Source organism: Thalassophryne amazonica, chromosome 21 (genome assembly GCF_902500255.1).
Source record: "Thalassophryne amazonica chromosome 21, fThaAma1.1, whole genome shotgun sequence".
Classification (NCBI taxonomy): Eukaryota; Metazoa; Chordata; class Actinopteri; order Batrachoidiformes; family Batrachoididae; genus Thalassophryne; species Thalassophryne amazonica.
Window position 1 is genome coordinate 18,452,734 of NC_047123.1, and position 13,479 is coordinate 18,466,212.

Sequence of the window (13,479 nt, forward strand, 5' to 3'; positions counted from 1 at the left end):
AACATATTTTTGAAATCCTGATAAAATGGTTAGTGCCTTTCAATTTTTCATTTTCACCAAACTTTCCTGTGTTAAAATCTTTTTGAGTAATTTTATTTCAGTGGTGTATCACAAAAATTTCCCGCTGCTGAAGTAGCATATTGCCCCAAATATTATTTCTAAAACAAATCTAAAAACTTTAGAGTCATCTTATAATCATGGACTGGTCTTTTACTTGTCATACATCCCAAACAGTAAGTGGAGCCAAATATGCAAGATACCCGTGTACTTCTCTCAACAGCAGGTGAATGTCATAGGCTTAGGCACAATTTACACTTACAGTGCCAAATGACACTTGTCTGCATTTTAAACTTAAATTAGTTTTCTGCACAACTTTCACAAGAACACCACTAGAACAGTGTAGAACATTTACAAATAACACATTAACTCATTTATTTACAGTTATTAGCAATTTTCCCAAATCACATCGCGCCACATTTTACTTCAGAGTTTTTTTTCTCTCTCTCTCTCTCTCTCTCTCTCTCTCTCTCTCTCTCTCTCTCTCTCTCTCTCTCTCTCTCTCTCTCTCTCTCTCTCTCTCTCTCTCTGTATGGGAGCTGGAAAAACTGGAATGGCACTTTCTCTACATTCTGTAGCTGTTTTTTTTTTTCCTCCTCACTAGACTCCATTAGACTCTTTTTCTAACCATCAAAACAGCCTTTTTTTAAAATCTCTATAACTGCTTTCCTTGTCCCTTTAATGGACCTCTGAGGTCTTTTTGGGCATTTACCCATCTGAAAAGTCCTCAAAGTACGTCATTCATCTTACGTCATTACACAAGTGGTGAGCATGCTCAAAAAATTCTATCTGTGGAGAGCTGATTGATGGCATGAGGACATAACATGGTGATCTGAGGAGACAAGGTAGGCCACTTTGCATTGTTTATTGCTCTACTACTTTATTCAGTCTTGCCTATTTTTTCCCCTCTGATTTTCTTTTATTAGTATTTAATTAAAGCACATTGAAAAAGCGCATCCCTTTTACTTGAAAATAGTAACATTTTCTTTAAAAAAAAAAAAGATGATTTGGTTTCAGGAATTACTTTTCACAAAGTCTTGAAAAAAAGGGGTTGTCTTATAATCAGGGCCATTTACCTTCAGACAATACAGCCATGTCACTCTGAACACACCTGATCCTCTCAGGTGTCAGACATTAAGTCCTCATTAGTACTCGTCTAGAAGACCACTTTGGAACACCAGGAACTGCATAATTTTTCCATGTGGAACTGGAGTTGTGTCCAGAAGGGCATCCAAATCCCAACACAGATCTGTACTGGGCCCACTGTGAAAAACCTGAGCAAGTGGGCCAACAACAAGTAAACAAGCCAAAAACAAAAAACAAAAAAAATTGAGGTAAATAAATTGAATTCACTTCATGACGTCCTGCAGATGATATAATGGAGGATGTGCATGTGCCAGTTTATGTTGCATTTGATGCAAATGGACCAGTTCATGTCTGGGAGCATCAGCTGGTATCACATGTCACCACATCCACAACACTACAGAACTGCTTTTTGTCCTGACTGGCACCCACCCAGGCAGACAACCGGTCTATCCCCACCTCTCAAAAGTAACCATCACAGCCAGGTGAAGCCTGGGCGTCCCATTTGCCTTTTCCAGTTTCTAGAGTCCTTAACAATGAGGCACCTGGGTGCTGGATCATCCCCAGAGAACCACACTGCATAGCCAAAATGTCAAAGCTGATGCTTGATCACACTGCAAGTGAAATGCTTCATTGGAATCTCCCTAAGTAACCACTGGTTAATATGAAGTCATTTCAGTAATACCAAAGACATCCATTTGTCACCTTAGGCTAGCGTCTAATTGTCACAACCACACAATAAAATTGGAAGCACCAAGACCCTAAAGATTTGGACCTTTGGTGTCCTCCTCTAAAGGAATTTGTATCACCAAACACCTTTTTAAAATGACTAAGGGCTTTACAGGCATCTTCTGATCTCAAAGGTCTGGAATCCAGACATGAACATCACCGCCGAGACAAGTAAACCTCTACAAATTCAGCACTTTGATTGGATACAGGTTTTGAAGGTTGGGTTCAGGAGGAAAGCCTGGATCAAAATCTTGATCTAAACTCTTTCATAAAATATTTCTAAAAGATAATAGCTTTACCTCAGCTTAGCCTAGCTGACCCAGGTTGCTGTTATTGTTGTCTCACACAGTTCCCTGTTTCATCCAAGAGCGTGGTCTTTCGGTTTGAGAGCATGATTATTAAATTCACTTGTTCTCTACTGTAAGACAAAGAACATTTTTCTCACTTAGAGGAGCTTCTTCTTCTCCTCCTCCTTCTTCCTCCTCCTTCTTCCTCTTCTTCTTGTTTCTAGCAGTTGATATCCAACGTAATGGTGCCAATTTCTGCTCTGGAGTGTGGATCACACGACCTCATTTAGTATATCAAAGCAACTTGTCATGCATGTAGATGGTTCCATCTTGTGGCCATAGATGATATTGCGTGCGCGCGCACACATAGTAGCTTGTTGCCAGTGGGGCTCTAGATTGACCCACAAATACATAACTGTACCAAATGGCAAATGTCAGCTTTCTCCAGTTTCTCCATGATCAAAGTTATACACACGCATAGACATACACAGAGGCTGCTTGGCTTTTAATACATAGATGATTTACTGCCCCCTGTTGGAATGGCGTGTGAGTCCGGAATTTAATTAGCAACGTCCATTGTTCACTGTTGTGTTACCTAATATCCCTAATTTCTTCAAACATGTTAGTCCTGTTAACTTACCGTTATGTCAGCTCTCCCCAGTTTGTCTGTGATTGAAGTTACACACACACACACACACATGCACAAATGTACACAGAGGCCACTTGGCTTTTAATGTATAGATGATTTACTGCCCCCTGCTGGAATGGCGTGAGTCCAGAGTTTAATTATCAACATCTATTGTTCAGTGCTGTGATCTAATATCCCTAATTTCTCCAAAAATTTTAGTCCTATCAACTTTCCATTTTAGCGATGTTTATCCTTGACCCAAAATACAAACGGTAAATGTTAGCTCTCCCCAGTTTCTTCCACTGACTGATTTTGACAAACTAAGTTCAAATATTGTAACTATAAGAAATGTTAGTATTGATAAATGACACAGTCACCCTATTGTGTTATGGGTCTGGGTGATATCGAGCAAAATCTTTGTGAGATATATGTCCAAGTTTTATCTTTCAAGCTTATCTTTTAAATCCCTGATGACCTATGTTTATTTCCTCTGTCCATCACTGTCTTTGTTTCCTTTTTATGTTGTGTTTTGGCCCTTTCAATCACAATAGAAGGTCTACCACATTTCTTTGGATCTCTAATGCTGACAAAAGCATATGTAGCATAGCCCTGACATTTGACCCTTGAGCAACATGCTGGGAAACTGAAACTGGCCACTCACTACACAAAGAAACAATGTGACATTGCTTTACCTGTGTTACACATTAGTTTATTAATGTAGAAACATATTTCAGAAGAAATGTGGAACGCAGCATATAAATTACAGTCGGCGCATGTTGCTGCCCAGCAAAGGACTAGGAGGCAAAGGCCAGCACAGGTTTTCCCATCTGTGCAGAGTTTTGTTTGTGAGAGAGAAATAATTAAAAAAAAATCTACTTTGTGTGCAAAAGAATTATTCTTTCCCACTTTTTATCAGTTTATACTAGGGTTGCAAAGGGGCAGAATATTTCTGGTAAATTTTGGGAAACTTTCCAGAAATTTTCCATGTGAAGTAAATCTTAGAAATTTTGACCATTTCTTTTTAAACAGTCGGTAATATTCCAACTCAAACTAAATCCCATTCAAAATGTAAAATGAAAGCATTCACTCTCAAGGTTATGGATGCAATAGTTCTACAGTAAAGTGTGCTCAAGTGATTGACAGTGCATGGTAGAAATTCAACTGAATTTGCATTAAATCTGGCTGTTTTATCAAGATTATGCTGTAAAATGATTTTTCAAAACTACACTTAAATTCCCTGTCATAGGCTGACCTGTAATTTTGCTAATTTTCCAGTTTATTCCCATTAATTCCTATATACCGTATTTGGAAAGTTTCCAATTTTGAAAATTCTCAGAATTTTGCAACCCCAGTTTACTCACATGTGTTTGTGCTTTGCCAAATTACAAAGCATGTGCAGAGACTTGAGATAGAAAACAACACCCTGTGTCTCCATCGATAATAAACATGGAAATACGTGACCCACATCACTTTTTTAAGTGGCCGCATGAACTTGTTGAGACATTTACTTAATGCACACAAATGAATCAAACTGTGGAAATGAATCATTATTGCATGCAATAAGATTTTCCATTTTCTCCTTACTGCGGTCGCTCCAACATGCCCTGCACACCATGCACACCTTGAAAGTCACGTATTTCTTATTTTTTAAATCATTTCAGCTGCTTTTATTTGGGCTTTCAATGTGCATCTCTACTGCAGTGCACACAAAGTCTTAATGGATGTCTGGTGGACTTTAGCCACAGGTGAGTGTGTTATATATTTATTTTTGTCTGCTCAAACAAGAGCCTTTTGTTTGGCAAGTGCAAATGTGTGTCTGTGTGTGTGCGTGCACACCTGTGCACCCCTGTATGTGTCACTCTGCTTGTATAACATCTGTGCATCTGTGCAACATCACGCCATGCACATTATGATGTAATACAGGAAATACCCCAGCGGTCGCATCACAGAAGTTTTGAACATGCTCGAAATGCTGAGTTCTAGTAGCTCTGCACACCTTGCAATACAATGTGCATTTTTGTACAATCATGGAGGCTTCTAAAGACCTTGGAAACATGCGCCCCCGGGATCAGTTATCTTGGAATCACTACAATCTTGGAACCACTACACAAAATTTAATCTCCTGTTTTGTTTTGTTTTCTTTTTTTTTTTGCGTCATTTGTAACACTGTATGGGTGTACTCTTCAACCTTTCTTAAAGTCCACTGCAGAAAACGCGCTTTGCTTTGTAGCGGTTCAGACAATGTAGTGGCTTGGAGATCATATCGATACCGCTGTTACCGAGGCCGTTTGGTTCCAAGGTCTCCAGTTACCTCCTGGGGAAAATATACATTTGTATTGCATCATCACGTGGTAAGTGGCTGACTTGAGTTTCCCAGTGTGTCGTGGCAGCTTGTCTCTATTTTATCCCACATGAAGCAGAGTCCTAAATTGTTTCCAGAAAAGGTGAATATTGATCATGTTGGCAATATAAATGTGTGAATCCTTTATTTGAATGCTAAAGAACAAAGTTAATGTCGAAGGAATTAAATGCTTTTATGACTTAAATGGCAAAAAAATCCAAAGGGACGGCACCTTTAAGTGCAACCTGATTTTGTCTGCAGACCATTTAAAAACAGTTTGTGTGTTTCCCTGTGGTTACTATGGCCTGCATAGGCATAATGGGGTCAGTCAGTTAGTGGGCCTACTCACAAATTCAGCACGCATTTAGCATTCTGATAGAGACAGGTGAAGACCAGTGCACCTTATTTTTTGGGACCATGCTGCTATCTTGTAACATAATTTGCAGCCCTTATTTTATATCTCAATGTAGTATAGTCAGTGTTGGGCACAGTTCCGCTAATCGCTAATTATAGAAGATAATGTTTTCCTTATCGGATTAGTTTTTCAGATAACTTTGAAAACCGTCATCAGACTAATTATCTTCCGATAAGTTTTGGTCCAATAATTTTTAGACCGCTAACGTATTTTTGCAGATGTGGTAAACAAGCTGAATAGTTACAAACTTCTATGAAATCTAAAATCAGTTAAAATTAATGTTTTATAGTAGATGTGCACTTCCATCCTCTGTAAACAGAGGAGAGCTGGTTCTAGAAGAAACCACTCTATCCTCTGCAGGCAAAGGAGAACTGGTCACAAAAAAGAAAAAAGCTCTTTTTTTTTTTACCCCATACTGATACGCTGGTAATATCACCCAAGTCATCCAGAGACATACATTTTTAAGTTATGGTTGAAATTTTAATCAAACTAATTTTGGACAAGTTATTTAATTTTAACGTCACGTCTGAAGTTTTATAAAGTGAAAATATCAGATATATGTTTTAGTTTTAAAATAATGCACTCATTTTGAAGGTTTTAGTGTGGACATGCTGTGTTCAGGTGCATTCACGACAGAAGAAATGCATTTGAGACGCTCTGATCAGGCGCCACATGGACAACAGCATTAAACTCTTTGTATATTGTGCCTAAAACTCTTGTGAATATATTCTCTGAGTTTATAGACGTTATTGTGTTTGTTTTATGTAAAAATGCCAGAAGCAGCTCAGGTTGCTCCTCCATTATTTTCAGTTGGAATCATAGCAATCGATTCCTGTTTGCTATTAGAGTCCTGCTTATGTCAAACACTGTCTGTCGTCTTTGTTCCAGAGTAATATATATAAGATGTCTGAAATTCCGTTTGCGTTTATTAAATTCTACTCATCTTAACGTAGCTGACAGGGATTATCTGGAATTTTGTTTTGGCAGGTTTTCACAGTCTCTACTGCCATCTACTGGCCAGTAGTGTTCATGGCAGTATTTGCCCTAGTACTGAGCATCCAGTAGTTGGCAGTGTTCTGTTTATTTTGACACCGGTTATGTCAAATAAAAATTTTACAAATAAAAAATGGCATATTTTACAAAAGCACATTTATCTGTAAACACCAACACACGACACACCTCACATTAACGTGTTGGTTTACATAGAATGAATGGGTCAACCAATCAGTGTTGGCAGAGGCACATTTTACCCATAATCCTTTGCCATCTGTCCATGTTTGTTACAAAACTTCAAAATTAGTGCATTATTCAACATTAAAAGATATGTTATATTTTAACTTTGTACAAATGACAGAATTGACATTAATGGAGTTATTCAATCAGTATTAATTTTAGTTATAAACCAAACCATAATAAGTCAGCACTGCTTTATTTTCCAAGACCTCCGCCTCACGGCAACACTGTTATTGAGTAGAGAGTTGAGCTTCGCTGCCCCTCTCAACTGCGTCGCTGCTGGAAGTTATGTAGTAAACAGGAGCTTCCAGCAGGGGGCTCAAAGACAGAAGTGCTCACTCATTGTTTGGGTCTGTAGTCACCTTTGATGCTACCAAAAGGGATTGTGGTGTTAAAACTCAAAATCAGCTTGTTAGTAACTGCAAGTGTACCGGAGACAATACTGGAAGTTATCGGTTTCTGCAGTTTCCGATAAATTTTTGGGTGGTTTATCGGTTTAGCTTTATAAAAGATATCTTTTCATTTAGCTCATTATCTGTTATCAAAGCTCATTTTTTGGTTAGCTGTGCCCACCACTGAGTATAGTATAGTAAAGTTGGGATGTTGGCACAGTGGGACATGTCTGGGCTTGTTCCTGCAGGCACGTTTAAAGTAGGCTTTTTGCTTGCATGGGATTTATGAAGACCTCTTGTTAGTCACAGGGTCCTGGTGGCCCCACAGCCACTGTTGCTTCTTAATGAATATGACTCTGCATTGAACAAACACCTGTGTTGATGTAACGATGTCCGGTAGAAATAGAAGTCCATGCAAATTAATTGTAGCCGCATCCACTAAACTGCAGAACCACCTTGGGTCCTGAATGGCAACCACCCAGGAAGACAGCCAGTCCATGGTCACCTCTTGAAAATAACTGTCTGTTATCCACAGTCAGGTGAAATGTGAACTTACCCTTGCCTTATCATGCACAGAAAATTGCTTGATGCAAAATCATTTCAGTGGTACCCAAGGATCATCCAAAGAGACCAAATACCAAAGACATCCACTCATCACCTTAGGTCACTGGTCATCATCCAATCCTGTCAACAATACAGTGAGATAAGAATCACCAGGTAGCTAAAGACTTGGACTTTCATTCTCTTGCAATAATACCGGCATCACCAAACGCATCTGTCCTGTTATGTGTCGGACGCAGCCCGGAGAACTGACCAGCGTTTGAAGGACCCAGTATAAAATAAGCAGAGCACGGTACAAAGGATAACTGAGTTTAATAAACATAACAGTGATGTGAAAAAATACAAACAAATAAGTGCGCGGTCTGGCGTGGCGGATTTGCGGTGCGCTCCCAGCAGCACAAAACGGTCCGGAGCCAGAACCAGTTCGGACCCAAGGACCCCGCCAACACCCCCCAGGTGGCCGCGACAAACCGAGTCTGTGAAAGAAGAAATCATTATGTGAGTCCACACTCAACACACAGAGAGACCACTCAAAGGTGTACAAACAGCAAACACTTCCTGGCTTAATTGCAAATCAGCTTCCCACCCTGCAGGCATAGAACACCCCGTTCACAAAACTCCACTGCAGTGGAAGCTGATTTAAACGACTAACATACAGCTCAATATAATAAGGTGTGAGGGACACCACATTTACTGACTGTATAAATGTTAGTCACAAAATCTAACGTACCTCAGGAAGTGTGCTGACGAGTGTGAGACCTCACCCCTTCCTCTTTCACAGACCATGCATCAAACCTGGACGTTCTCTGCATCCACTGATGGGAGATGGCTCTAGAGATGACGATCTCACCCGTCTGGTCACAAGGTCTAGTCTCTGGCAAATACACACTGTGTACTCCAGTCTTAAATGCCACCATGTTCCAATCCATGTAGATGCACCACAGCTGTGAGTCCTGACGAGCCGCAGGTGATCAGCCTCAGGTGATCAGGGTGAGGTCCTGATAAACTCAGCTACACAGCCACTCAGTCCCAAATGCACACCACCTGGAAGGAAAAACAAAAGACAGAAACAAAAAGGCAGCCAGGCCCCCCCAGCCATACAACATGTCCAACAATTTCATGACTCCATAAGATGTTGCTAGATGTCTCTTGATCTCAAAGGCAGAGTATCCAGAGACATGAATGTCACTGCTGAGATAAGCAAATGTAAGTTCAACACTTTCACCCCATACCGATACACTTCTGATGGCTGAGTCTAGGAAGTCACTGGAATCCTGGATCTTAGTCTTGATCCCAGACCATTGCAAATGCAGACACTCCGATTCCAGTCCTGGAAATTTGGCAATTCATTGTAAACTTTCAACTGCTAAACTCTGTGGAACATACTCCCCACACATCGACTGAAGATTGTTCACCATAAACTCTGCATACTGCTCCAGGTACACCTGATCCTGTCACATAGCAGAAGTGAGCCAAAGTAGGACCTAGTTACTATTCAACTGGGAGGCCTCTTTGGAACAACAAGACCTGTAGAACTGAAGTTGTGTCCGGAAGGGTATCTGGTGTGAAACTTGCACCATATGTGGATCTGTCCCAGATCAACTGTACCGAGGGCAACAAAAAAATAAAAAGATGTGTTATTATGTGTCCATATTTTACGATCAGTCTTCCAAACAGCCAGGATAGAGGTATCTGGAAATGCTAATACATTTGTAGGAGAATGAAGGTCAAAGTCCTGACTTTGGATGGATGAGTCGAAGCAGGAGCTGCAGGCCTGTTTTGACTGCATGGATTGCAGCTTCACCAGGCCAAGGAGGAGGCCTACAGAATTGGAGACAGACTCCTGTACAAGAAGGCCAGAAACATGTTGACAAAGGAGATCAGAGTAGCAAAGAGGAGCTGTGATAGGCTGAAAAAACAATTCTCAGCCAACGATCCTGCGACCCTGTGTTGCGAGGTCCCCACCCTGTGGAGAACCCCCGACTGGCTGAGGAGTTGAACCTATTTTACACCAGGTGTGAAGGAGACCCTCACATGCATCTCACCCACCCAAACAATAGACGACCTGCCCCCCTGGACACCTCTTTCCCCATCCATTCTGCAACCCCACCTTCACTAAGGATTTGCAAAGAGGAAGTATGCCAGCAGTTTTGCAGACAAAAGATCAAGAAGGCTCCACGACCTGATGGTGTCTCTTCCTTATGACTAAGAGCCTGTGCTGATCAGCTGGCGCTGATCTTCACCCGCATCTTCAGCAGATCTTTGGAGCTGTGTGAGGTCCTCTCCTGCTTCAAATGCTCCACTATTGTACCAAAGAAATCCTCCATAACAGGAATAAATGACTACAGGCCCATCACCCTGATATCTGTAGTCATGAAGTCTTTTGAACGGCTGGTGTTGAACCACCTGAAGAACATTCCTTGTATTCTTGTGGATACTAGCCCAATAAAGGCTGTTCTGATTCTGATTCTGACTTCATGTCTGACTATGTGGTTGTTAGACTTAGTGACCTAAGATAGTGACTGGTTGTCTTTGGTGTCAGGTCTCTTCTGAGAATCCTAAGGTACCAATGGATTGACTTTGTGTCAAGCAAGCAGTTAATTAGGAAGACTTGGATGAGGAGTTGCATATTGAGGGAACATCAGCTACTCCGCTTTGGCCACGTGGTGCGATTCTCTGAACAAGACCCACCATACTGGCTGTTTGGACGCAAGAGATAGATGGCTACAACTGAGAAGTTGTCTGTCTGGGTGTTTGCTGTCCAGGACCTGGTGCAGTTCCACGTTGATGTGGTAATGGTGCCTGACCTTTCAGACATTACAACCGCGTGTAACTTAGCTACATATAAATGTTTTACATTATTGTCCAGTTCATTGGAGTAACTGGGTCACCCTGAAGGTGCTTTTTGTGAAAGTTTATTGAAATCTACTTGCATTTGCCATGTTGGTTTGAGGTGAAACGCTGCTGTGTTACATTTAGCCTGCGTTGTTTCAAAGTCAAACTCGCTGAGATTATCTTGCTTCACCTGTTGGCAAGGGGACGCAACAGTGCCCAACCCCCGTAAGTCACCTATCAGAGGTAATATTCTTAATATCGTTCAGTACCAAAAAAAATACAATCTTAACAAAATTAAACTCACCTATTGAATTCCTTCCCTACTTTTCTGTCTGTTCCAATTCCCTCCTTACCTTCTTCTGCTAGGGTTTCTTGTCATTGTGGATGCTTGTCTGTTTGTCTGTCCATCCGTCCGTCTGTATGGTTCTTTTTTTTGTTCGTTTGTTTGTTTGTAGTGTTGTGGTTGCCGGGACAGATGCACTGATGCCTGTGATTCGATGCTTTATCTCCACTAGCTCCAGTGTAGGTTGGAGGGGCTTAAAGATGATCGCAGGAGGACCTTCAGCTCTCGAGTAACTATCCCGCTCCCCCACCCCTGCCCTTCCCTCACCCTCCTCTGAGGAGCGCGCAATACAAATGCCTCACTCTGTGTCCCTCCCCCTTCACCCCCTCCTCCCGCTTGCCTCGCATCTCTCCAGCTCTCTTGCTCTATATGTACCTCTAATCTGTCCGTTGCTCTGTTTATTGCCACTGATCTCTTTCTTGTTCTCCGGCTGTCTTTCACTCTTTGTCTCACAATGTCTGTCTGGGTTCTTTCTCTCTTTGTCGTCCCCCCCGTGCGATGTCCCTTCATCTGTCTGTCTACTTCTGTTTCTGTCTTTCCAGTTAACATGCTCTGCTTCCAGTAGTCTGGTGTGCTGGATGTCTTGTTCAGTAGATGCCATCAGGCCGCTCAAGTGGTTTCTTTATTGTTTTCGTTCTTTCTCACCGTTTACCCTTTTTTCCGCTGTCTTGATTCTGTAGCTTAGTGAAGTCTGTCTCGCCTGTGCTTTTTTTGTTTCTTTGTTACTTCTGGGCTGTGGGACCACGCCATTCTGTTTCTCATCTCTGTGTCACTCTCTCTCTCACTCTCTCCATCCTTCCTCTTCCTTGCAACTCTTTTGACCATCCCGCCCCGCCCCGCCCATACCCATCTCCCACCCTATCACCTTGGCTGTTTGGTGCCCAGTGGTGTCACAGTAGCCTAGTTCTGATGGTGGTGAGGAAGGGGAGGAGAGACAAAGGGGTTTAGAGAGACCTTCACCTTCATCACGGGTGTTTCGGTTCTCCACACACTGCCCACGCCTGACTTACTCGATTGAGGTGCCTGCAGTTCACATGGGTTAGATGCTAACTGTTGCAACCAAAGAAAGGACTATCAGACACCAGAGAGAAGGACATGCAGGCGAATCAGATGCATGTATATAGCGCAGAACCACACACAGGTAGACCGACACTACACCTGGATTTCCCCGAAGAGATGCAAACAAATGTAAACATCTGCAGCGGGCTGGTTTTGGTTGAATCTTCTTATTTTCACTGTGCCCAGTTTGGCTCATGTTGACCTATATTGAAATATAGCAGATTCAGATTTTCCATTTCCTTGCCAATCCTTTAGTGTATTTGAGTGTAACTTGTGATTCACCTTCACAAATGAAGTCCTTCCCACTAACTGAGTTTCTCAAAAGCATACTTGCAGCACAGCACCATCTTTATCCTAACACTCAACCATATGACATCAATGATATGTTGTGAGGGGCCATTTCATGTGGGTAAGAAGTCAAATTTCAGGAAAAAATGCTCAATGGCAGCTGAACCTGAGGTACCTCAGTAATTAAGCCCAAAATTCGCTGTCTGTTTATTCTGGTCTAAGGCCAAAACTGGCATTAGTGGCTGTTTTTACCCATATTCTGGTTGGACACCAGAATATGGGTGTCCAACCAGACACCCATATTCTGCCTGCCTAGTCCTATCTCCAGCCGAGATAGGATGAGGCAGACCACTGGCCCATCCTCAAGTCCCAAAGGTAACATCTATGCGTTGCAGCCTGAACATACATGGATGTGCTCTTGGGTTGATCCAGTTTGCTGGGGTCTTTAGCAGTGGATCACCTGCTGGACCATGCACAGGAAAACACACTACATGGTGTTAGTGTTGAAATTAGCATTCCTCTACATTGCAATAGTATGCCTCATCTGGGTCCCCTGAAGTAACTGCGTATTCATTACAAAGTCATTTCAGTGGTACCCAAGGATTCTCCAGCAAGCCCTAATCCCAAAGCCTTCCAGTCATGCTCATGGCTGACTGGATATCATAGAAGTCTAACAACCATGTAAAAACTCTGATCTTCATTCGCCTTTGGAGACCAAACTCCTCTGTCCAGTGACCCCGTGATTCTATCAACTGTTTCTCATACCTGGGCTTTGAGAGACATGAACATCACTGCTGAGATAAGTGGACATCTCAAAATGTTTGACACTCATCGCATACAGACACACCGTTGGTGGCAGAGTCCAGGAAGTCTTCTGAAAAGCCCTCTATTGATTCAGGAAAACTCAGCTTCCTCTACAAAGTCAAGCTTGGTAAACTATTCTTCACTGACAAAGGCATCTACACCATTGGTCTCTACAAGACGACACAATGCCAAGTCCATGCAAGCACTGAACATAGAAGGAAATGCATCCCTGTGGAACACCAGAATTCACCAGGAAGACATTAAAGACTCTGTCTTCAGCAGGTCTTCCATACAGCACTCGCAGTACCTGTTTATAGACCAGCTATGAAGTTCAGCATCTTATTGCTGACCTCTCAGATGTCCCACAAATCAGCCAATCAGCTGAATTAAGAGCACAGGCTTCCTTTTTGCCACTCCTCCACAT

At 42.0% G+C, this 13,479-nt stretch overlaps 1 protein-coding gene across 11 annotated transcripts in view; it reads left to right on the forward strand.

Annotated features, from left to right (window-relative positions):
* gphnb (gephyrin b) overlaps positions 1-13,479 on the forward strand; it is a 305,397-nt gene that overhangs the window by 259,163 nt on the left and 32,755 nt on the right. For 9 of the 11 annotated variants that reach the window (XM_034162748.1, XM_034162749.1, XM_034162750.1 and 6 more), the window contains one exon: positions 11,077-11,133. The exons of the other annotated variants lie outside the window; for them this stretch is intronic. In XM_034162748.1, coding sequence (XP_034018639.1) covers positions 11,077-11,133 — 57 coding nt within the window. The remainder of the gene's footprint in view (positions 1-11,076; positions 11,134-13,479) is intronic. 11 annotated transcript variants of the gene reach the window in all.